The 22926-nt window shown below is 39.4% G+C and overlaps 4 protein-coding genes and 1 long non-coding RNA gene across 8 annotated transcripts; 2 read left to right on the forward strand and 3 right to left on the reverse strand.

Annotated features, from left to right (window-relative positions):
* Positions 1–834: 834 nt before the first annotated feature.
* On the forward strand, positions 835–9951 carry LOC131015587 (uncharacterized). Of its 4 annotated transcripts, none has more exons than XM_057944020.1 (16): positions 851–1228; positions 1752–2394; positions 2481–2569; positions 2703–2801; positions 3231–3873; positions 4005–5042; positions 5449–5506; positions 5908–7706; positions 7931–8069; positions 8183–8294; positions 8618–8767; positions 8845–9024; positions 9108–9221; positions 9299–9481; positions 9602–9646; positions 9722–9951. In XM_057944020.1, the coding sequence occupies exons 1-16, from the start codon at positions 1133–1135 to the stop codon at positions 9854–9856; spliced, it is 5523 nt and encodes a 1840-aa protein (XP_057800003.1). In that variant the 5' UTR covers positions 851–1132; the 3' UTR covers positions 9857–9951. The 4 variants fall into 4 exon arrangements, 3 of the variants coding, with proteins under 3 accessions (XP_057800003.1, XP_057800002.1, XP_057800004.1); XM_057944019.1 differs by having other exon boundaries at positions 852–1228; positions 4002–5042; XM_057944021.1 differs by lacking the exons at positions 851–1228; positions 1752–2394 and having other exon boundaries at positions 2498–2569; positions 2710–2801; positions 4002–5042.
* Positions 9952–10146: 195 nt separating this feature from the next.
* Positions 10147–13202, reverse strand: LOC131015589 (hydroxyproline O-arabinosyltransferase 1). The gene is made up of 8 exons (XM_057944023.1): positions 12348–13202; positions 12088–12155; positions 11803–12004; positions 11628–11725; positions 11476–11545; positions 10849–10920; positions 10602–10715; positions 10147–10509 (listed from the first exon to the last, which is right to left on the reverse strand). The coding sequence occupies exons 1-8, from the start codon at positions 12594–12596 to the stop codon at positions 10450–10452; spliced, it is 933 nt and encodes a 310-aa protein (XP_057800006.1). The 5' UTR covers positions 12597–13202; the 3' UTR covers positions 10147–10449.
* Positions 13039–18564, reverse strand: LOC131015592 (uncharacterized). Its single transcript, XM_057944027.1, is given in 20 exon segments — positions 13039–13275; positions 13348–13405; positions 13675–13838; positions 14213–14231; positions 14233–14286; positions 14369–14462; positions 14580–14690; positions 14779–14804; positions 14806–14869; positions 15295–15350; positions 15423–15526; positions 16060–16259; positions 16342–16462; positions 16619–16712; positions 16849–16944; positions 17055–17158; positions 17421–17557; positions 17984–18090; positions 18092–18150; positions 18226–18564. Coding segments are annotated over 20 exon segments (1956 nt in total). The 5' UTR covers positions 18458–18564; the 3' UTR covers positions 13039–13219.
* A 765-nt stretch (positions 18565–19329) lies between these two features.
* On the reverse strand, positions 19330–22367 carry LOC131015588 (homeobox protein knotted-1-like 3). Its single transcript, XM_057944022.1, has 6 exons — positions 20930–22367; positions 20614–20734; positions 20336–20535; positions 20136–20267; positions 19888–20033; positions 19330–19686 (listed from the first exon to the last, which is right to left on the reverse strand). The coding sequence occupies exons 1-6, from the start codon at positions 21506–21508 to the stop codon at positions 19680–19682; spliced, it is 1185 nt and encodes a 394-aa protein (XP_057800005.1). The 5' UTR covers positions 21509–22367; the 3' UTR covers positions 19330–19679.
* On the forward strand, positions 22052–22901 carry LOC131015593 (uncharacterized). The gene is made up of 2 exons (XR_009098576.1): positions 22052–22185; positions 22361–22901. It is a non-coding gene; the product is annotated as an uncharacterized LOC131015593 (long non-coding RNA).
* The last annotated feature ends 25 nt before the right edge of the window (positions 22902–22926 follow it).

Genomic DNA, 22926 nt, shown 5'->3' on the forward strand with positions numbered 1-22926 from the left:
GTATTCAAACTGCTGCTTACATCCTATTTACCCGTTTCAAATGTTGATTTTTCAAATTTTAATCTATATTTTATCAATTTATCAATTATCAATTATAATGGGTAAAGCAGGAGTATCGTTGAAACTTTTTACATGTCTATTGTAGTTCCTTTTGTGTTTTAAGTATTTGTGTTGTTTCAAGTAGGCTCTTTCTTTGGAGTTGTTGAATGTCTTTTCTAACAGAAAAAGTTTTAGCTATGCACATCTAGTGGTCGGATAAATTATGATTAGGTTTGTGACAAGATTTTCTTGTGATATATGGTTGGAGTAAGCCAGGCTATGTAAAATGTAGAAGAAATTGGCCAACGTAACATTTTGGTTCAATGTAATCCGTAATGATTTAGTAGGCAAATGACTAGAGCTACTTCGTCAGCTCGATTAGAATTTATTGCCAACTTGCAATCGAAGTATATAATCAACTGAAGCCGGATTTATTTGAAAATTTCATCACAATCCAATACATTTTAATTATCGATACATTTTAATTATTGATTATTGATTTCCGACTCATATTAGTTCCACATAAGTTGACTATATATTAAATTTTTAGTGAAGATAATTATTGAAAAGTCAACTCAAATTGAAAAGATATTCTTTGACTAGGTTCGTACCAGTGGTACATTTCAAAGAAAAGAATTTGGCATCTGTATCTAGTGAGTATGCTATATTAAGCTCTCCACCAATTAATGTGAATTTGGGCCTAACGCGAAGGCCCAATTAAGTGCTCTTCGATGCCAGCACCGGTGGCAGGGTAATGGGCCCCACTATCCAGTCACTTCTTCCTTCAAAATTATCACCACTCGCGCCATAAGCCTCTCATCTCATCCAACGGTCACGATCTTTTAGTGCCGCGCACGCGTCATCATCCAACAGCTTTCTTCACATATGCATTTCTCGCTCTCTATCAGACTATCCCATCATCACTATCTCTCTCTCTGCTTTTGTTTCTATGGAATGTATGTATATCTCTGTATCTATTCCTCCGGCGTTCTTTCTCTCTCACTACGCAGCCTCCTCCTCCTCTCTCCTTGCTCTCACCTCCGCTTAGCGTGTTTTGCGGCATTAATGGAGAAAAGTCCGCGGTAGCGCAACAATGGAACACTCGAGGAAACTTGGATCGTCGTGGCGGCAGCCCAACCTTCCTCCGCCTGCTCCGCCGCCCTCTGCATTGCTTGATTCTCATGCGCAGGTGTCTTTCTTTCGCACTATTAGCTTCCACATTGTGTTTTGCTGCTTGATTTTTGCTTGCATGTTGTGTGAAATTTTGGTTGGCATGAAAATGTGCTAGGGGTTCGTGCACATTACACCTTGTGGTGTTTGATTTGTTAGGGATGTTTTGCATGTGACCTAGTTCGGTTTATGGTTGATTGTATTTTTGTCACCGGAGTGGAGTTCCGTACAGTTCCAATTTTTCAGCACAACTTGCCCTTTTCTTTACTCTCTGCTCCATTACTTTGTGCCGCTTTAAGTTTGGGGATAGTGGATATTTTTTCAAATAATCAGAGATGGAGTTATCTGATTTTTTTTTAAAAACTTTTAAGGAATAGTTTAGTTCAACTTCGTGAATGTTGTGTGGATTTCTTGTATTGTAACTAGTAGGCGTTTCTTTGACTCATTGACATGTGTAATCCAATATTCATGTTATCATCTTTGAATATATTTTCGTAGATCCTTATTATTAAATATCTCCCCTAACTTTATCTCTCCAATAGCTCTCTAATGCAGATTATCGTCTTTATATGCAATTTCTGCAAGAATCAATGTCATTAACTGGTGGAATGACTCGGGATCATATGTCATCTGACATGCATGGTCTCGACAACTTGGGCCATGCTGAGCTTGGAGCTTCATTCTTATCTCTTATATCAGGTCCAACAGCCCATGTGCCATGTGATCAGCAGCAATTGTTGGATCCAAATACAGTACCGGTCTCCAATCTACTTCCTCCAAGTCGTAGGACTGCCCATGGATGTTCTGGGGGAAGCAGAGTTTCGGTCCGGCCTGCTGTCTCATGGCCGCACAAACTGGACTTGCCAAGTTTGACTTCTGGAGAGATTTTTCCACCTTTTACTTTGTCTGCTGCCAATGCAAACTGTAGCAACAATTCTGAGATACTTCAGGCTGCAATCTTGGATGTTCAAAAATCACAGATAGTAGCATGCCAGAGCTCTCATGAGAAAGACAAAGTAAATTGTTTTTATCCTCCGACTGGGAGTAATACTAGCACTAAGAAACTCGAGAAGTATTCCCACATAACACCTTCCCAGAAAATTCCTGTAGACAACAATGCTTCTGCTTGCTGTCCCAGGTTCAATCCTTCCAACAGTTTTTTCCGTGTTTCATGTTCTGGCATAAGTAAGTTTCTCATACTCTTTTAAGACTGAAGATATAGTGGTTTCCTTCCATTTGATATAGTCTAACTGCTTTACTGATTTCAATAGGTGGAAGCTTACTTCTCAGTGATATTGGGCTTCTTGGAGTCGTTTGCACTTGCCATGGTCTGTGCATGTCAATCTCTAAATTCTCAGAGGTAATCAGATCTTATTTTTCAGTTTTCCTTCTATTCTGCTAATGCCGAGCATCCCGTGACCAGTGATTGTGTTAGTGAATGTCTAAATTTTTGTTCTTGTGGAAAAGTATTTTAAAGTGAGATCGTGCATCAGCATTCAGGTTCTTGTGATGTTGACCCTGGGAATGCAGTATTTATGGATAATGGAGAGACTATAGCTCACTGGTGGAAGGCCTTCTCATCCAGAACCGGGGTAGGTCGGTTTTGCAATTTTTAGTGCATTAGCCTATGTAATTTTCTGATTCTGACATTCAGGAGATGTCCTCTTGCTCCTGAACGATTGTATGTATGCTTGCTCCTTGTGCATACTTCCCTGAGTGGATTGCCTTGTTATGGAACTATTCCTGCTAACCATCTCTGTTGGATCATCTGTGGGGTGGGTGAGGGGGAAGTGTGTAGAGAGACTTGAATATATGCAGTCGGCATGATAGCTGCAACTGACTTCAGCCTCACCGATCTTTTTGATCTGAAATATTGCTGAACAATTTGTTTGTTTGTTATTTCTTTCTGTTGTTCTTTACATACTATTTTATAAAATTAAAGCTTGTATTGGAATTTAGAGCTGAAATTGCCAAGAATTTGAAGCATTCTGACACCAAAATAATTGTTGATTGTTTATTAGATTAGAGTATTGGAAGGGCACAAAGGATGGGATTGGCCTGAAGGAATTTCAGTGGCTTCGGGTTTGACAAATCATCCTATTTCCAGCTTGTCAAACAATCCCCTCCAATTGAATCAAGTTGGCTCTTATAGACCTTCAGCAAGTTATGAGCAGAAAAATTGTGGTGTCATAAATTTAAAGGAAAATCATAGTTGCAAGAACATTGTTGATGAATATCTATACCTTGGAACAGATAGACCTTCACGAGAATGCAGCAATTCTGTTTTCAAATATTTCATGAACAATTCTCATGAAAACCCGCCGCATGCAGTTGGTCAACATGTACATGGACTACCAAACTCAATTTCTGTACATTCAGAGAAGGCTTCTCAGCCTGTTGCTCCCACACTTGATAAAACGTGTGAAAGTGCAAATTCTTTGCTTGCCCTCCCTAGTCTTCAAGATTTAAAATCATCATATAGTGGCTTCAGTGATGGTACAAAAAATAGTTTGATTTTTGAGAGACCCGGAGTTTCTTCTAGTATTGAATTGAGGCTTGGGCAGCCGTCACAGAAAAGCCTGACATTGAATACGAAATGTCAACTTGCCATCGGGTCTAATCTAAATGGTGTACATGAGGAGGCCTCAAAAGTGTTTTTCCAGGGTAAGCTTCTTCAGACAAGTATGTGGCTTTATTTTTGCCTTCTTGCTATCACATTTATATGCTTCCACCTTCCCAGAAGTTTCTGTATAATTTGCTTCTAAATAGATCTTAATGATTGTAAAATGCAGCAGCTAATGCATGGCAAGGTAGTGGGTCGACTTGTCAGTATGCTGATATTAATTCTAATCCTTCCGAAAGAAGAAGACCAACTGAATTGGAGCATTCACGTGGTGTGAGAGGGGGCTATGGTGCAACAACCAATTGCTGGAAAGATTCATCAAATATTAGCTTGGGAACAACCAACTTAAATTCTAGGTTGCTATCATTTTCCATAAACCCCGAGACAAAGTGTCAATTCAGAAATATTTATGAGCATAGCAATGACAGGAATATCGGTGAGAATAGTTGTTATGAATCTAATGCTTCTCAAAGAGACAAAATAAATCTTCCATGGAGTTTGTCGGCTGGTACTATCAAGGAATTGGGTATGGATGTTTCAAATGCCCCAAGAAATATTAATGGGGACAAAGTAGTGGAATGTGCTTTGGATGGCTTGGTTGATGCAGCTAAATCAAATATTGAAGTCTCCAGGGAACTTAAGGGAAATGTAAGAAGTTTTAACTTGGTTCTGGGCGAGAATTCCACAGCTTTTCTAGGGAAAACCCCTGATCCCCACCATATGTCTACTATGACTGCTGATAAATCATACAGGAGAGACTTCTTAAACAATTACTGGAAGATTTCTTCTCATTCTGATATTACCCACTTCAATCGTGATCATCTCAGACCTATCCAAAATCCCATAGTTTCTGAAGAGATGCCTCTGGGGCTCACCTCCAAAAATTCAGTGTCCGTCCCCAATGAAGCTCCAACATTGCCAAAAGAAAAAGTTACTGCAATAAAAACAGGTTTGCAGTACAAGAGTGTGGAAATGCCTGGTCCATGGAACATGTTGGGATTATCTGATAGAGACAACGGCCCACCTGTGAGAGGTGTTCAGGAGCCTGAGATCATAGAAAGCCCTTGTGTACAGTCTTCGGTGACAATTGCTCCGGATCCCGCACAGTTACTTGATTCTTTGGGGATGCCAAAATTTTCAGAAATGGGAGACAAGTCAAGGTTGCCTGGTTATTGGATGGGCTATAATTGTGAGAAATTTTGTGCAAAAGGTAAACATGCTGTATCTCAAGCTTATATTCCGGCATACTTTTAATCTCTTAGGATGTACCCCCTCTGGCCCGTAAGAGTGTATCATATTTCCATTTTTGTCCGTCCCATAAGAGTGTATCACTTCCATTTTGGGACATGGCCCCACTTTCTCATTTTAACTACAACCACTCATTTCTACATAACCCCACAACCAATTCAACCACAACCACTCATTCCACTCAACACTTTATCTGCCAACTTTTTTCTTAAAACCCGCACCATCCCTTATGTGATACACTCTTACGGGACGGAGGGAATATTAAATATGTTGCTTCTTGACTTCTACTAAAAAGCATTAGTAAGCATATCTGGCATTTTACGGCAATTTATATTTGAATATTCCTATATATCTTATTATTCTACCAGGAAGATCTTTGTACACAGAAGGTTCGGTACTTCCTTATATGGAGCAGCTTTATTCAAGGTAATTGTATCTACTGACCTTTCCTTTTTTCTAGTCTGACTAACGTACCCTGAAACCTTATGCTATCTTAGATCTACACATAAATGCATATATGTAATCTTGACTTCCTCTTCTCATGATCTGATGAGCATGATGTCTTCTTTTTCTTTTTGAATGATTAGCATTTTCATGATATCACATTGTATATACATTTAAAGTCCTTTAATAAGTTTAGTCATATGGAAAACTAGTTGGGGAGTGGGGCCGAAGTGCTGGCTCTATAACAATGGACTTGGAAGCTATTACTGTTAAAAGTATATTATGAAGGGAGATGCTACTATTTTCAAATCACACGTTCCATTTTTTCGCTTCTCTCTTATGATTTACTTTACTTTCTCATAATAAATAAAATGCAAACCCAGGGAAGCTGAATGCAACTTTACTCACAGAAGGAAAGAGCACTCCTCGCCAGGTTTACCATATGCCTATGTACCTGAAAAGTGCAGCTCTGCTGCCATAGAAAATTATTTGGCTGGGCAGTATGACTTGAATGACGACAACTTCGGTAATATGGTTAAGGGAGATAGAAGTGGAGCAGCTACAAGGTCACTTCACTCAAAGTTGAACACAAACTTTAGTTTTCTGGAGACAGCTAAATCTTTTGATAAAGCTGGAAGTTCCATGGCACCAAACATGAAGAGTGCCGAATCTTGCTATTTTCAGTGGAGAGATGTGCCAAAAAAAGGAACAGGGAAATGCAGTTTGACTAGGAAAGAACAGGAAGCTGTTTCACACACTCCTTTGGGATGCCCTGCTGCTGATGTTGCTAAATCATTTGCTGGATTTGCTCCGATCCTGAGTTCCGTAAGGGAGCATGAAATATCTAATATCTCTTCTGGATGTTCTGCTCCTGATGTGACTCAGTCATCCGGTGAGGTTAATAAGAAAGAGTCTTCTACCACTGAACTTAGGAATATCAATTTTGCTGAGAACCTAGTTCTGGATAAAGGATCAGGAAATGTCAGAAGCTGTTCATCTGATGATGCACTTGATTCAGAATTATGTCCTGAATTCTATGGATCAGCTTCCAATATCAACTCGATCAAGAGTGAACCATTCAGACTAGTTCCTAGAAAGGAATCGCTTAGCCTAATTGAAGAGATCAGAGTCCAAAATTCCTTTCAATCCAAAATGCCACCGTACAAGATTAAGAGAAGTTACACCTTCCATGAAGACAGTGACTACTTACAGAATTTTGAGTTGGCTCCTAAAAAGAAGAGGAAAACAATTAAATGGATGAAGCTGGACGTCTCTGGCCACTCCTCCATCAATAACAAGTCCCCAAAATGTGCTGAGGAAGTTGGGCAGAATGCTCATTCATCCTCAGACATGATGCAGATGCAACATAAATGTGATCAACGAAGTCCTAGCAATTGTGGAGATTATGTTGAGCAAAGTGGCAAGCAGAGAAATTCTGCTTTTTCTGCTGCCAAATGGGTCTCCCGTGGAAAAGACTTCATGAAAGTGTATCGACATGAAAAGCAGCAGCAAACTAACGCACATAAAAGTTTGGTGGTTGATGATACTTTAAGAGCTGCTGAAATGTGCAGAAAGAGAAGGTTAAGACTAAAGGATGCTTCTGCTAGGCCTACAGAAGTTCGAGAAATATTTTGTAGTAGTGCTGAATTGACTGAAAAATCGACATCATTAGGTGGCTGTAGCAATTCTGTCAGTAAATCCAGCTTTGAGAAACGGATAGTTAGGCCAACAGTGTGTGGGAAGTATGGAATTATTTCTAATGGAAATCCTTCAAAGCCAACAAAAATTGTTCCCTTGAGAGTGGTTCTCAAGACAGCTGCGTCTCTTGCAGATAAAAGCAACAGAAAAGCTGACAACTATAAGAAACTCAAATCCACATCAGTGAAAGAAAAGAAGATGAGGGTTAGACATGTAAATGAAACAGTTTTGGGCAAGAAAGTTCTGAAGAGTCGAGTGAACAAATGTGGAACGCACAGTTCACATTCTACTGAACTGGAATCTAGTGACTGGAGTGACGAACTAGATACCACATCCTGCTCTGAAACTAGTGGTAGTGATTATGCGTCATATGCTTTGCGGAAAGCCAAAAACCATTGTATTACTGACAGCAAACCTGAGGATAAGCTAAAAACAAAGTTCAAGGAATGTCGTAAGCGAAGCCTTCATGAACTCTTATTCAAGGGTACTTGTTCTGAGATTTTAAATATATCTGTGCATCAGGATTTTACTTATAAAATTTGTGAGCAGGTCCTCAATGAAGTTCCAAAAGATCTCTGTTGTCCAAAATAAAACTCGCAATTAGCTCTTTCTAGTCCCGAAATTGATACTATGGATGATTTATTTATCTTTTCATTGCATAGCTTCGTATTTTACAATACAGTAATGTTTTCATTTATTTTCTGCCAGGAAATAATTCCGACGTAAGCTCTTCTTTTCTGAAAAGTTCATCATCTTTATGCCAAATAACTAGCAGTTGCTGCGGGGAGGTGATGGAAAATGCTGTGGATGGTAGAGCTCAAACAAATGCAACAAACAAGGGTGTGAGGTGAGAACTCTACAGCACTTCTTAAATCGTGCCGCTTAACTTCTACTATGCTGATACATCAAATCATGGGAACAGCGATCACCTTAGTGACCTCTAACTGTGGAATGATATAGATGCTCAGAGAAACACCTACCTGAAAACTCAGACCTGTTTTGTTGTGTTTGTGGGGGCTCAGACAAAGACGAACACAATCAATTACTACAGTGCAATAGATTTTTACTTAAGGTACATACTGCTGCTGTTGTTTTGTTTACTTAATTTCATCTTCTACACATCTTGTGTATTGAAATCATTGGCATTTTGAACTTGTAGGAAGCACTTGAGAATTGTACTAAAATGATCTTTCTTAAACTCAATGAATTTGCTTGGCACGGTATTCCCAGTGATTGAAACCAATTATATAGCCTAAAATTAGCATACAGAAATAATGCTTTATGAAGTAGTATGAAATGTGCTCTAATACTGGTTATGATTGAAGGAAACTTAGTAAGTACTTAATTGTCTTATAATGGCCTCCAAGTGTAAACTCGCGGTTCTGATTATATTAGGGGCTTCGAGATGAGGCTGAAGCTGTTGACAATAAAAATGTTAGCTTTTATCAGAGATGCTTGCCCCATGTGACATCTCATGCGATAATACCTGATAGTGACAGTGAAAGCCTTCAACCTGGAGAGAAGGTCAGCTGTGCTCGAACTGAGGTATTTAGCTCATGATATCAGTGGATATATTGCTTTTCAGATATCAACTTTTTAAGCTTTAGCAATTTATGTGCTAGGGTTACAAGGGTCGAAAACGAGAAGGATTTTTGCACAATCATTCTCGTGACACAAATCGAAGTGGTGGTTGCCTTGTTCCTCAAGATCAACTCAATGCGTGGTTGCACATACATCGGCAGAAGCCACAGAGAAAAGGGCCTCCTATGCTCTTGACTTGTAATGTTGAATTAGACTGCCGGGTAGGTTTCTTTGGTACCAGTCTTATAAAATGTTTCTACTCTGTCAGTTCATGATCTATGGTGTTATCCACCTCTATTTGCAGAAAGCATACACTCGGTATAAGCAATCAAAAAGTTGGAAACATCTGGTGGTATATAAATCAGGCATACATGCTTTGGGTCTCTACACATCACAGTTCATCTCTCGTGGGGCCATGGTCTGACCTAGCAGCATCTCTTAGTTTTAAGTTGATATGAAGATCTTAAACTTCAATCTGAGTTGTTTTCTCCCTAGGTTGTGGAGTACGTGGGGGAGATAATCGGGCAGCGCGTGGCAGACAGAAGGGAGAGTGAATATCAGTCAGGAAAGAAGTTGCAGCATAAGAGTGCATGTTATTTCTTCAAGATAGATAAAGAGCACGTAATCGATGCCACTCGCAAGGGTGGCATTGCCCGATTTGTGAACCACTCATGTCAGGTAATTGTTAGTTGTTACATAACGAATATCTCTATAAGTGCAGTGTTTTCATATAGAACATATGTAGAAATATGTATATGAAACTCTAAGAAGTTGTTTATGTCCTTGTTTCTTGAGCAGCCAAACTGTGTTGCCAGAGTAATATCTGTGAGGACTGGAAAGAAGGTAATGAAAGGCTGCCTGTACTAGTCTTGATTCGATTTTTTTGCCCGTTAAACAAAACTAATGTATGGCAAACAGGTTGTGTTTTTTGCTGAAAGAGACATATATCCAGGAGAGGAGATAACCTACGACTACCATTTCAACCATGAAGATGAAGGTGAAAAAATTCCGTGCTACTGTAATTCCGAGAACTGCAGGCGATATCTCAACTGAGGCAGACAAGACCTGCTTTATCATTTTTGTGTAAGTAAATTATGATCTGCAACCATCAATCAGCAGGAAAAGAAAAAGTGAAAATCAATTGTGTTCTTCCTTTTGTTAGGCCGAAGCTGTACCGTACATATATGTTAGCAAATCAGCTTCTCATCCAACTTTTGTGTGTGTGTATGTGTGTGGATGAAACTAAAGCTTCTGATCGTTATAACCCAACTTGCATAGCATCAGCAAGTCAATTTAACATGGGAAATCCACCATAATATTAAAGCAAGCTGAGTTGAGAAAGATTTTGATAATTTCAAAGGCTTCTGTTATTCATCTCACAAAAGAAGAAAGAGTGTGTACAGCAGAAACATATTGTTCCTCATCAACGATTTACAAGCCGCAGAGCATAATCCCCGGTCGAAAGTTGAGCAAAAGACTTAACAGTGTGTAAAAACAGAGGATATACGAACGAGCTGACAACTCTCCAACGTTATTTAGAGAGAGCTCCAATGAGGAGAGAGGCTGTTTCTCTAATCCTCATCAGCATCATACCAGTATGAGGTGAGTATCTACATGTTGACACAATACATGCAAGACTTGGGAGTTTAAGAGCCCCAATTTGGAATATTTGCAGTGGCTTCATTCACCATCTTCACCAAAGTCACCTGACCATGTCCATATCATGAATTATGCCCTATTCACATATCTCAAACAAAATCCCATACATGTATTGATTAGGAATGAGAAGTGATCATACCACACTTTCTGGGACACCAGGTGGTGGCAAGGCAAGGTTTCTTGGAGGCCACACGTTGTCGTATGATCTCTTGTCAAATCTCCACTCTCCGATCTTTCCATAAGTCATCTTACCCTGAGAGAGGTGACATGTATATCTATGTAAATTCCAAGCAAAAGTAGCAAACATGGTTTCCTACTCTATTTCAAGAGACAAATGTATAACGAATAGAAAACGAAGGAGCTAATGCTGGCTTAAGAAGATATACCTGTAAATCATAATCGCATCCGTAAGTATAATGAATTATGTAAGACTTTCCAATTGCCGTATCCCAAGGAGGCTGTAGAGAATTAAACAAGATAGTCAACTTTATAGGTCATTCATGAGTGTAGAGAACTAAACAAAAAGTCAACTTTATAGGTCATTCATGGGGGTGTAAAGAATTAAATAAGATAGGACTCAACTTTATAGGTCATTCATATTCATATTACAAGCAACTAAAGTCACAAGACAATTTAACTTAACATCTCTCTATTGAAGTTTTCTAGAGATTTTTCTATGTTGTGACAATCAGGAGAGAGTAGAATGAGAGCAAAATATATCACCAAATCAGCTGTTTATTAAGAAGCACAGATGGTCTAATATTTTGAGTGTTTTCTAAGTGCATTGGTGCATACTTCAAGATGGGCAATTAGCTCTCTTATGCATCAATGAAGTAACATTGATGCAGTTAAAAGATGAGAAGATGAGAAGATGAGAAGCAACATACATGAAAAGATGAGAAGATAAGCAACAACTGCATACCCCACAAATTTCTTTGCTATCTAAACTATAAGAGAGATTTTCTTAGAGTACCGGAAAGGAATTCAAAGAAATGACAGTAAAACTAGCCCACCTGAATCATGAACTCCTTGTACAAAATGTTACCCACGCCATGAAATGCAGACGCAACAGCATATGCATACCTACATTCACAAGTAGACAACCAATTTACATGGACATGAAAATATGTGTGTTAATCTCAGTCAGCTGGGAAGCACAGCTTACATCTCAAGGACCCATCCAAAAGCTTTATCTGCTTCAGGATCTTTCTTCATGGCCAATGAAACATTCATCCAAGTCGGAGCTATCTTTTTCAGAGCATCCTAAGACATAATTTGATACAATGTAAGTTTCCAAATGGCCTTGTAGGTAATGCAGGAAACAGGGCAGCCTAAGATACCTTCCCTACAATGACTGGTGAATTCCCAATTGGATCGATGTTAGTAATCGGTCCTCTATCCTCGGGGAAAAACTTGCGCAGGACCTTCTCGTATTTCTTAGGCTCGATGTAGAAGAAAGGGAATGCAGCTCCAAGGCCATCTCTGGACAAGTTTGGGATCGGCTTGACCAGAATGTGATCCGGCTCGGACATAAGTATGTAGCTAAGGTGCAGCAATATAAACATACTCCATTAAGATGATAAGAAGTAGGCATTAGAAGAAAGAAAAAGCAAGTGGTTTCATACTCTTCTTCAATGTTTGCTTGTTGAAGCCACTGCACAAATGCCCAAGGCCTGTTTAGGACAATGTAGCCCTGCCATAAGAGGAGAGCAATCAAATCAATTTTGACCTAGGAATACGAGCGATTCTTGTTTGTGAATCAAGTTACCCTATTCTGTAATTACTCAAAGCTAATAAAATAAAGAAAAGCTGAAAGGCGTGGATGAAAAGGCAGCGAGAGAGAGTTGAATAAAAAGCCCTAAAATGAGAGAAGAAGAAGAAAAACCTGGTCCATTCCATCGGGGAGGGGCTGAGCGACGAAGGTGGGAATCTCATCCATGAATCGATCGGGCTTGCCGGAATGGAGGATGCGGGTGTAGCCGCCCATGTCGGAATCGGGGTGGCGTAATTTCTGCTGCTTGAACCAGTAGTACATCACCCTGCACTGCCAGGTGTTGTAGATCGAGTCGGAGGCGGTGACGGCGGTGTGGAAGAGGCGTCTCGGCTTCTTGGAGGCGGCCGTGGCGGTGGGCATTTTGATGATGGGGTCAAAGGAGGAGGAAGATGACTTGATTGATGGGTTTGAATCGCCCGGGAATTCTTGCTTGAGAGAGGCATTTGCGGAGATGATGATGTTGTAGGTGATGAGCGCTGCAGAGAAGCTGATCACTGCGGCGAAGAACAAATTCCTACAAGCCCATGATTATGATGAACAAATTCCTACGAGAGAAGAGATGCTCTGGTTTCGGATTTGGTAGGCAGCCTTTTTCAGCTTCTAATTTCAGTTGACTAAATCGAACATCTAACTTCAGTTGACTAAATCAAGATGACACCCTTAAATCCTAATTAATGTAGTTGTTGTCTTAAATCCTAATTAATGTAGTTGTATTGCTACCTATTTTGTCAAAACTCAAATATTGCAAGTTTAAATGTTTCTTTTGAGAGGATTGCAAGTTGAAATCAAGAACAAGAAAAGGTTTGTTGGCAATGAGACATTAATTAGTATACAAATTTACAAGAATGTACAAGACAACGCCAACATGTATTTCTAAGAGAAGAAGTTTAGAATAGAATAGCAAGTGCAACTCCACCTAAATACATATCATCTAAGTTACACAAAAGAAAGAGGCAAACTTTAATAATCACTCATCTTCAAGCTCATCTCCCAACTACTTGTTTGATATGGGGAAACCGATCAGCCCAAGAATCATATCCTGCATCCAAACCCATCATTTTCAGTCACAAAGCTAGATGCATAAACAAGGGAGAGAGACTTGTATACATACCTGAGGTGACTATCTCATGGAGATCCGCCTCCGAGTTCCCGTCACCCGACATCAAATCCTGTAGTTACATGTAACATAACAAGATATTAAAAGAAAAGAGGTAGGATGAAAAGCATCACAAGTGAAGATCTTTCATGCAGACTTAAGGTTTCACTCACAAAAGAGCTTTAAAAAATGGTTTCAATGGCAAAAACTATCTGTCATGATCATTCATCTTGAATGGTGTTGTTCCCTCAGAAAACCAACAAATGAATGAATAAAGCATGGAGCTATATAATCACTCGGCATCTTAAGATCCACTCGCATTCCCCAAACTAAGAACATTACCTGACTGCAGGTTACCAAGCTTCTCTTCATGAGCTGGGAAAGAGCAATGAGGTCATCGGCATTGAATTCTGGATAGCGCAGAAGAGCTTCCTCGGAAGTTGAATCAAGTATTAGTGAGCATATGCTAGATGCCATCATAATCGTAGATAGATCACTTGTGTTTGCTGCAAAATCATGTCAGGAATCCTTTAAATTTCGCAAAATAATGTAATGAAGCACATGGATACACTAGAATCGGTGCATTAGCATAGTACACACTTTCTTAATGCCCAATACGCTTGTTTGAAATTTCTAAAATCAATTCAAGACATCATAATACATAATTGCTCAATATCCATATATTCAACACATCTATATCATTTCTTGTTTCTCCTCTCTCTCTATTACATTCTCGGTTTTCTTGCGTCCAACTCCATCAATATGGAGTATGCCATGCATGCAAGTCAAATTTAAGACATGACTCTGATCAATAGGACAAGTCATTTTTACTACCTTATGACATAAATACATCATTGTTTAATTATGGTAAAAAAGCTACCTGTCCAGCGCACCAATGTTCTGCAGAAGCTTGACAGAACAAGAATTCTCCAGGGTCAAATGAAATTGCTCTCTCTATTACGACACAAAATCAAAAAGTTACTTCATTTACTTTGATTTCTTTGAGTTCAATAAGGAAGTACAGAACACACTATACCTTTAACAGAAAATTCAAGATTGTATCGCATGCCAATAATATGGTACCAATATTGTCAGCGCTTGAATCACTTGAATCAATCAGAGAACTGAAGGAAGCCAACAACCTGCCACTGGGAATAGGTAAAAGAATCTCAGAAGTAATGCTGATTGTGATTTGGCATAAACTAAGAGGAAATCAAATGGAAACAAAGAAAGATATATAGTTGAAGCATTGTCTTACAGCTCCAAAAGCCCCAGCAGAGGCAAACAGTTTACATCCATCATTGTTCATTGTTATTTGACACAGCATAGGAAGCAAAAAAGAGATGGACTGAAAAGGACTGACATTAAACACACGTCAATAGGTTAGTCAATATAATGTAGAGGCCTGAAGAAGTATTAACTTATGTAATACGAGGTAGGTCAAACCTAGATTCATCCTCCCCTTCAACTGACTAACATATAACCAAGAAGGTCCTTGACCTTCTCGTTGCATGCAGGAGGTGCTTCTGCCAGATAGCTGGCACAACAGTGCAATCGAAAATATCAGATATCATCACGAGTTTAGATAACTGGCACAACACATATAAGACATCTACTGCATAAAATAAAAAACAAGAAACATCTCGTCCATCAGTTAAATGCTTATGAGTTCTGCAAATTCAGAGAGCAGTCAGCCTATCTTGAAATGAGAACCACTCCTACATTGTTATTCTACTACTCTATTTCGTTGTATCACCTTTGAGATTGTTTTTCCTTATGCATGCCATAAAAAATGTACTGTTTTTATCATCTCTATCATGAGAAAACCTTTAGTATTAGTAAGTATATAACTTTTCAATAAATTTTAGAGTAGGAATATTCCAACAACTAAGATATTAACAGTTAACTAAAGTCAAACACAGTGCTACTGAAATTAGAAAGGTAAAAGGGAAATAAAGATACCTTCCAACTACTCTAACAGAGGCTAAAAGGTCATCCCCTTTTCTATCTCCATGATCCTGCAGAAAAAATGACCAAAAAGTGATCAGGTTTGAGTTAAACTTTATTGCTTATTCAAAGAAGACTCTTGCCTTTGCATCTTGCAAATAATCAAGGACCACTCCAATTGTCTCATTGAGCCCGCCAATCATCTTGACCAAAGTGCTGTCATTAATTGTTGGGGCTGAGTTTGATTCTGCAAACACTTTCTACTGTAAGATAAATGTCAAGAGAACTTTTTGGGATGGAATGTCAAAAAACTTTTTTGACACAATAGAGCAAATGCTCTGTGCAAAGAAGTAAGTTCTCTTCACCAATCTTTTTTTAGGGTCAAATGATGAACTTAATGTGTTTCAGAATCAACTAGTGGCAGAAACCAAGAGGTATAAATGGGTTCTCTTGGATAATCACATCACTACCTCTATTGAGTAATCTATATCTCTATATATCTGCCTAGAATGCACTCATAAAAGGTTAAGTTTCTCAAATACCTCTAAACTAACAGAATACAATTGTCAGCTTTCCAGGGTTGTCCTTTCATTTATGTGTGCGTGTGTGACACATATATATAGAGAGAAAGAGAAAGAGAAAGAGAAAGAGAAACAGAAACAGAAACAGAAACAGAAACAGAAACAGAAACAGAAACAGAAACAGAAACAGAAACAGAAACAGAAGCAGCAGCAGCAGCAGGTCAACAACAGAATTCTTAGAAAATTCATTATTACACACCTTCATTTTCCCCCAATTTTGCGATGAGTTTGATAATCCTTTCTACCAAAGAGAAGGCAACACCGAGGTTCCTTAGTGTTCCAAGAAAGGTTTCAGAATTTGGAGTAGAATTCTTAGAGGCTTCATATTTTAGGTATGCTAGCTCATTTAAGAGAACAGCAATCTCGACCCTGGATGACTCCAAAACAAGCAGTATGCATCTGGAAAAGAATAGAACAAAGATAAATTACAGTATGTTAAACTGCTAAGAGGTCATGTTATGAAAGAGATGACACCACTAACCTGTCAGCAGGGAAAGAACTATGCCCATCAGGTAAGTTAGTTGGTCCAATTAGCCATTCCTCGCCAACAATGGATATGGCACACTGAGCAACAACAAGAGCATGAAGTTTCTCAGCAGGACCTGCGGATAAGAGAGTCCAAACAGATAAACTTCAACTACTACTACCAGCAGTTATGCTACTTTGCTCCTGGTTGGATATAATGGTCTTCAATTGGAAGTCAGACCTCAACTTTAGCATCTCATTTACTCATAAAATGTGTTTTTATGTGAACGTACCTACTCGATTCTGTAAAACACCCATAACACCAACACGGATATTAACTGACCAATCATCACTTGATAGTGACTGTAGTGCTGAACATAACACTCCCTGAAATTCAGGTAGTTGAAGCATGATAAGATTCACAATAAATGCATTGGAAGATGAAGAACAGATGCTACAATAAAATCTTCACTACTAAAAAGAGAGTATAAAGTTTGCTAGAATGTAAACAGAACTTCCATACCGAGTAACTTGAAGAGAGTAGAGCAGAAAGGAGGTGAAGCGCTTCGAATTTTAAAGCATTGTGTAGTCGGGCAAATTGTTTTGCTATTGCAGACACCTAGAACAAAGAGGAATCAAGATCTACTGTTTTGATAAAGTAAAGATAATTCAAAGTTAAGTATCGTGTGAAGAAACATCATAGGAATGTCGAGGAGAACATAGAATCACCAGCTTTGATAGCTCTGCTGAGTGCTCTAAATAAACATTTTCGGCAGGCAGCTTGCTTATAATGAACTGAACAAGTTTCATGGCAAGCTCCATCACATGGGAACCTGCAACACATTTATCATCAGTCAACCTCAAAAGCCTAACATCTATCTCTACAAAATTGATCGAGGATCTGACTGTAGCCAAGCCTTGCAACTAATATATGATCTATCAAAACCAGCATTTGCTTTTCTATCCGTGCCAATATCACAAAACCAAGATGTGGAAATGGCTAAAACACCAAAAATGTCTGAAGTAGAACCACTCCAATAAGCTTATGAAGTTTTAGCAAATAGATTAGTCTCTTAAAAGATTGAAACTGATTACCATCTGGTAAAGCAGGCATTTGAGATGCCAAAACATTCATGCCTCCTGATCTATAAAATGTTATAGCTCCATCTTCCTGAGCAGTAGTTACCAGAAATAGAAATTCAAAGCACTGTTCGGTGAGAGACAAATTAGATCTGCAATTCAAGAAAAAAACAGTTCAGAACCAACCATGCAAAATAACATCCCTACAACCAGAAAGAGTAGTACAGTAAGAAAAACAATGGTGCAGAGAAGTACATCCTCCAAAAGAATATGTCGTTGCTTTAAACTTCATTATGATCAACTTGTTTGAAGGAGAAAATAAAGTGATCAAGAACTCGGGCACTCATGCAACAACCGATGCTACTTTATACATGATCGAAAACTAATGAACACTGAAATGTTATGAATGTGAAGATGGCATCGTCAATACCATGCTATATCCCGAATAGTTTTTAGGTGATCAAGAACTCGAACACTATTGCATTCACAAATATAGTTTTTTTTATTTTTAAAGAACAGAATTACATACTGCCTACTCATGAAATAGAGGAGAAAAAAATAACAATAGAATTACATACTGGTTAGGAAGAAGATCCAAAACAAGGGGGATTTTGGAGAGCATTTCATGAGTAGCAGCAAGCTCGGGGACTCTGGCAAAAGCAGCGAGAATAGTGACAGAGAGCTTGCAAGTAAGCATGGCGGTCGGCATTATCAATATTAGCTCCGCCGCCTCCTTTCCCCAATCCTGCGGCAAAAATTTAATTGAGAAAACGAGCGTAACGAAACGGAAGGAGAAGAGCGGCGGTGCAGAGACAGATACCGGTGAGCAAGAGGCGGTGGAGGAAAGTGGAACCGACGGCGTTGTAGACGCTGAGGATAGTAGGTTTATCGTTTTTGTCGCAGAATTTGGTGACCAGAAGAAGGCCAGCTAGCCGTTGAGAATCGGTGCTTCCTTTCAATAGTCTCATCACATCTTCCAGTGACGGCGAAGGAGAAGGAGTCGGAGACGGCGATACTTGTAGAGCAGAAGTGGAACATTGTTGCTCCATCATCACAAGCCGCAGCTAAATTAGGCGCGAGTCCGCGACGTCTTCTCAAAGTTGCAGAGAGGAGAGAAAGAGAGAGAGGCGGAAAGACTTGAGTTTTGATTCTGGTTAATTCCAGAGAGAATGGACTAGGAAACTTATTGGGCTCTGATTTTGAAAATGGAAGCCAATTTATCAAGGCTTTGCTACAAGCCCAATAAGGGTTTTCAACATTCTTGGGCTCCAATTTGACAAATGAAGCCCAATTTACCTTAGCTTTGATACAAGCCCAACATGGATTTGCAACATTAATTTACGCTCTGATTTGCAACAAACTAAGCCCAACAAGTATTTTCAACATTCACGTCCCCCATGCGACAAATATATGAAAACAATTAATTAAAAATTTAATTAAGCATATTTAGGTATCATATTTAAGTGAGGAAATCTTTTACTCCTTTCTCTTTTCTTTTTGGAAAAAAAGAAAGAAAAACAAAACTAAATGAGAAAAATAAAAAGGTGATATTTAGGTGAGACGCAACAATTTTGAAAAAATAAATGCATATGGATGTGCGTGCTTGTTATTGTAACATGCATTTCATTATTATACAAGTATAACCCATGATAACATATGCACCTTTAACTATTTCAATTTGAATCATATAGAGCCTTTTGAATTTGACAATGCATGCCTTCTTAGTGACCCGAACTTGCATGCAAAGTTTGATCATTTTTCCAACTTCAACTGAGATTTGTTTTGCCTAATGAAGTTGCCATTTGCACTTAAAATTCCTTTTAGGTTTATCAAATAAACATATTTTTTCCTTAATTATTGGAAGACGTAGTATTAAAAGGTTTATTTCAAAAGAAAATGAAGTAGAAGAGTTGAAAGATGGAGGTGTCTCACAATCCAAAGTCATATATATACATTTAAATAAATATGTTGTTGAACATGCTGAGAATCTAGTCTCTCATTAACCTTATCTGCTACTTTTCATCTGAAACGAGATAAGATTCAAAGAAGATACCAACTACTTTGCATTGCTACTACTTTACATACATCTCCAGTTGAGATGCATAAAACTGTACTATTCATAAAGGGAAAGATGCATATTCGACTGCCAACTGTCCTGTCAAGATGTGTATACCAAGCTTTCATTTGATGAATCATTTTCAAAGGAACAAACTTGTACTAAAACAACGCCTCCTTCCCGCGCATCTCCACATCAATCAACCTTTTCCCGTGTGTTTAAACCCTACAAATTAATATCTGAAAATCAGCACTATGTTGAACAAGATACAATGAATAGATAGTATATATAGTTGGTGGCAGACTTTCTTTAATTTATTACACCTCCTGCAGGGTTAATTGGTTGTTGCCGTTCTTGCTCAAATTAAAATTTGTGGGAAATTCTGTCAAAACCCTAATTAATAGTGTAAAATGAAGTTTAATTTACCTTTTGCGTTTGCTTTTCAAGGCAGTAGAAGAAGAGGAAGAAGAAGCATTGCTGTGCCAGTTCCTCTTCCTTTGATTGATGAACCAGTTATTTATCTGCTTCAGCTGCAGACCTGTTTCTTGCACCAATCGCGCCTTATCCTCTTCCTGGAAAGCGGAATTAAACCAAAATTAAGATCGATTAATCAAACCATGCATGATCTGAATTGATTATGAGGTTAGGTAATAATTAATTAAGGAAGTAATTACAGTGGGATATGGCCACTTAGAATGTGACTGCCACCAGGCTTTTAACACTGAGGTTGTATCGCCAGGAAGCTTTCCTGCTCGTCTCTTGCGTAAGATTTCCTCCCTAATGTCCACAATCTTCTCCTTGTAGCCCTGTTGCAAGAATTAATATATGAGATGAATGTGGAGAGGGTGAAGTGAATGATCGAATATATATATACATTTTTGAGTTCATGCTTCAGCTCCTGGCGCACACGCTCCATGAGTGATCTTTCAGTCTCTGTAGGGATCAAAGGCCCAAAACCCCCCATGCTGTCACTGCCATCTAAGCTTCCTTCAAACAGGCAGTTTGCATCACTATCTACTTGCTCGTCTTCATCGTCGGACATCGTCGCCCCTGTCCCTTCCCCAGGTGAAACTCCTGCATATGTATGCATATATTATGTTATATACTGATATTCATCTAAATTAATAATTAACATTAATTAATTAATTATACCAGTTAAGCTTTGTAAGGACTGCTCGATCTCCCAGCACGCCATCACTGCTTCCATCGCATGAACACGCACATGCTGCTGCAGTTGGTCTTTGAACGAACACAGCAACAGCACATAATGCGTCTATACACAGCAACAGCAAGAGCAAACAAGTAATTAGTTTCTCAGGCGTGATCTTTTTTGTTTCAATTAAACTTGGTAATTGGGGTTTTGTAGCCTAGCTCCCTAATTTTGGAATTAGTTAATATAATAATTAAAGCATCGATCGATCTGATGAGGTATATAATAAATTGATGAATGAATGATGAATTTTGTTACCATGAATTGATCGAGTTCTTTATCATCGGCGAGATTGGCATGGCCGAGGGCGGAGTATTTGTGCACAACTTGCTGCGACTGCGCGAGCTGCGCGTCGATCCTGGGCAGCTGATCCACCGGCGTCGCAATGCGCAGGCATGCCACGTGCGCCGACAGGAGCTGCTCGTACAACGGATGAGACAAAATCTCCGCCTTGTACCGCCCGTTTTGCCAATTCACTACTCCTTCGACGCCGCTCTCGCTTCTGCTGCTGTTGTTGTACTCCGCCGCCGCCGATTCCATCATCGAGTCGCCCGACACCTCGCTCACGTTATTGTTCCGCTGCAGAATCGAGCGGGAAAGCCACTGATTGTTGGAAGCCGGCGAGGATGAGCCGGAGTTGGTGTGTAGATTCAGGAAATTGGCGTGATTAGGCTGCCGAAGGATTGCGCTGTTGAGCCAGGTCGGCGGCCGCTGGTGGTGGTCGGTCGGCTTCCCGTCGGGGAGGATATTCCGGAGAACTGATGAATTATCCGGCAAGTGATCGTCGCCGAAATGCTGGAGAGCCATTTCTTGCGATAAATGGTTGGGAAACGCCATGGATATAGCTAGCTAGCTAGCGCGCGGCAGCAATATTCATCAGAATTAAACGGAATCTCTATCGCTCTATCTCTATATCTTGATCCGTATGAAGATGTGTGTCTGTGTGTGTGAGATAGAGAGAGAGAGAGTCGTTGTCTAGTTTTCTAGAAGAAGAAAATACAAATTTTCTCCACCATTTGCCTAGCCCGGAATTGAAAATGATGAAAAAGAAAAGGTGGTTGGTTGCTAGCTAGTTGCCACGCTTAGTATTTCGATGTCACGTACAATAAATAGTTAATCATATATATGTATAAATATCTGATTGTCGTGCTAGGTAAAAAATATGTGAGAGCTGAGAAGAAGTGAAGAGTTTTCCACAAAAGAAATTACAAGATCCGCAAGAGCAGGTTTTGGGGCTCACTTCACTTATCTCTCTCTCTCTAAAAGAAGAGCGACAGTTGACAGGAAGGGAAGGGAAGGGCGGCGAGAGTAATTAGGAAGACAGCGACGCCACCTAATTGCCGACGTGTCGACTCAGTGTAAACGTGGACCACAGCTCAACAGGGACCAGCAAAAGCACGCGTTTCACCCAAACCAATCACAACTCGCCGCGTGGATCATGTGTTGGATCGTGGTCCGTCTCCGGCGGCTCCAATGGATTACATATGTTCATGTGTGGTCCGCCTACTCTATAGGTAAAAATTCTCTCTTTTTTTTTCACCACGGCCCATGTTTTCTACTCATCTTTTTCACTTTTTGTTTGATTCTATATTTCTATTACCTACCCCTTCAATTCAACTATTGTAACGTATGCCATACATAGACATCGATTGTATATATATTGCAACAAGCTATAGGTTGCTTGTGCAGGTGGATATCCTCGGAAATTCCGAATGCGGTCATTATCAAAGGTAAAAAAAATACTAGTAATGTATGATAGCGCAACCGTAGATCTACCATGGAAAGATGAAAGAGGGGGACCACCGACCACTTCAACTAAGAGGTAGGGGCGACTGAGCTTGGTTGAAAGTTGAGAGAGAGAGGGAGAAGACGACGACGTAGATCGATCGACATAGAAGAAGTGGTCCCTTCACAAAAGCAAAGCTATATTGAACAAATACAAGCTTCCGTGGTCGTAATGCGTTGAGAATGGTCCCCCCCTATGATTTTGGAACTTAAATGCCAATTTGGAAAACAAAACGAAAAAGAGCCTAAACAACCACAAGAGGTGGGCGCCCACCAACAATCCACTACCACCGTTTCCATCTAACTCACAAACACAATTCGTGATTTTTACCTCAGTATACAAACGGGACAGTAGTGAGTAGTGGCTCCTCCTAGAGATAAGGTTACTTCCTTATTTTATCAACCATATATTTCAATTACACATATACCAACAGTTGCAACTTTGTCTCTTATCACGCCATGATAGAAAT

The sequence above is a fragment of the Salvia miltiorrhiza genome, chromosome 3, assembly GCF_028751815.1.
Source record: "Salvia miltiorrhiza cultivar Shanhuang (shh) chromosome 3, IMPLAD_Smil_shh, whole genome shotgun sequence".
In the NCBI taxonomy this organism is placed as follows: Eukaryota; Viridiplantae; Streptophyta; class Magnoliopsida; order Lamiales; family Lamiaceae; genus Salvia; species Salvia miltiorrhiza.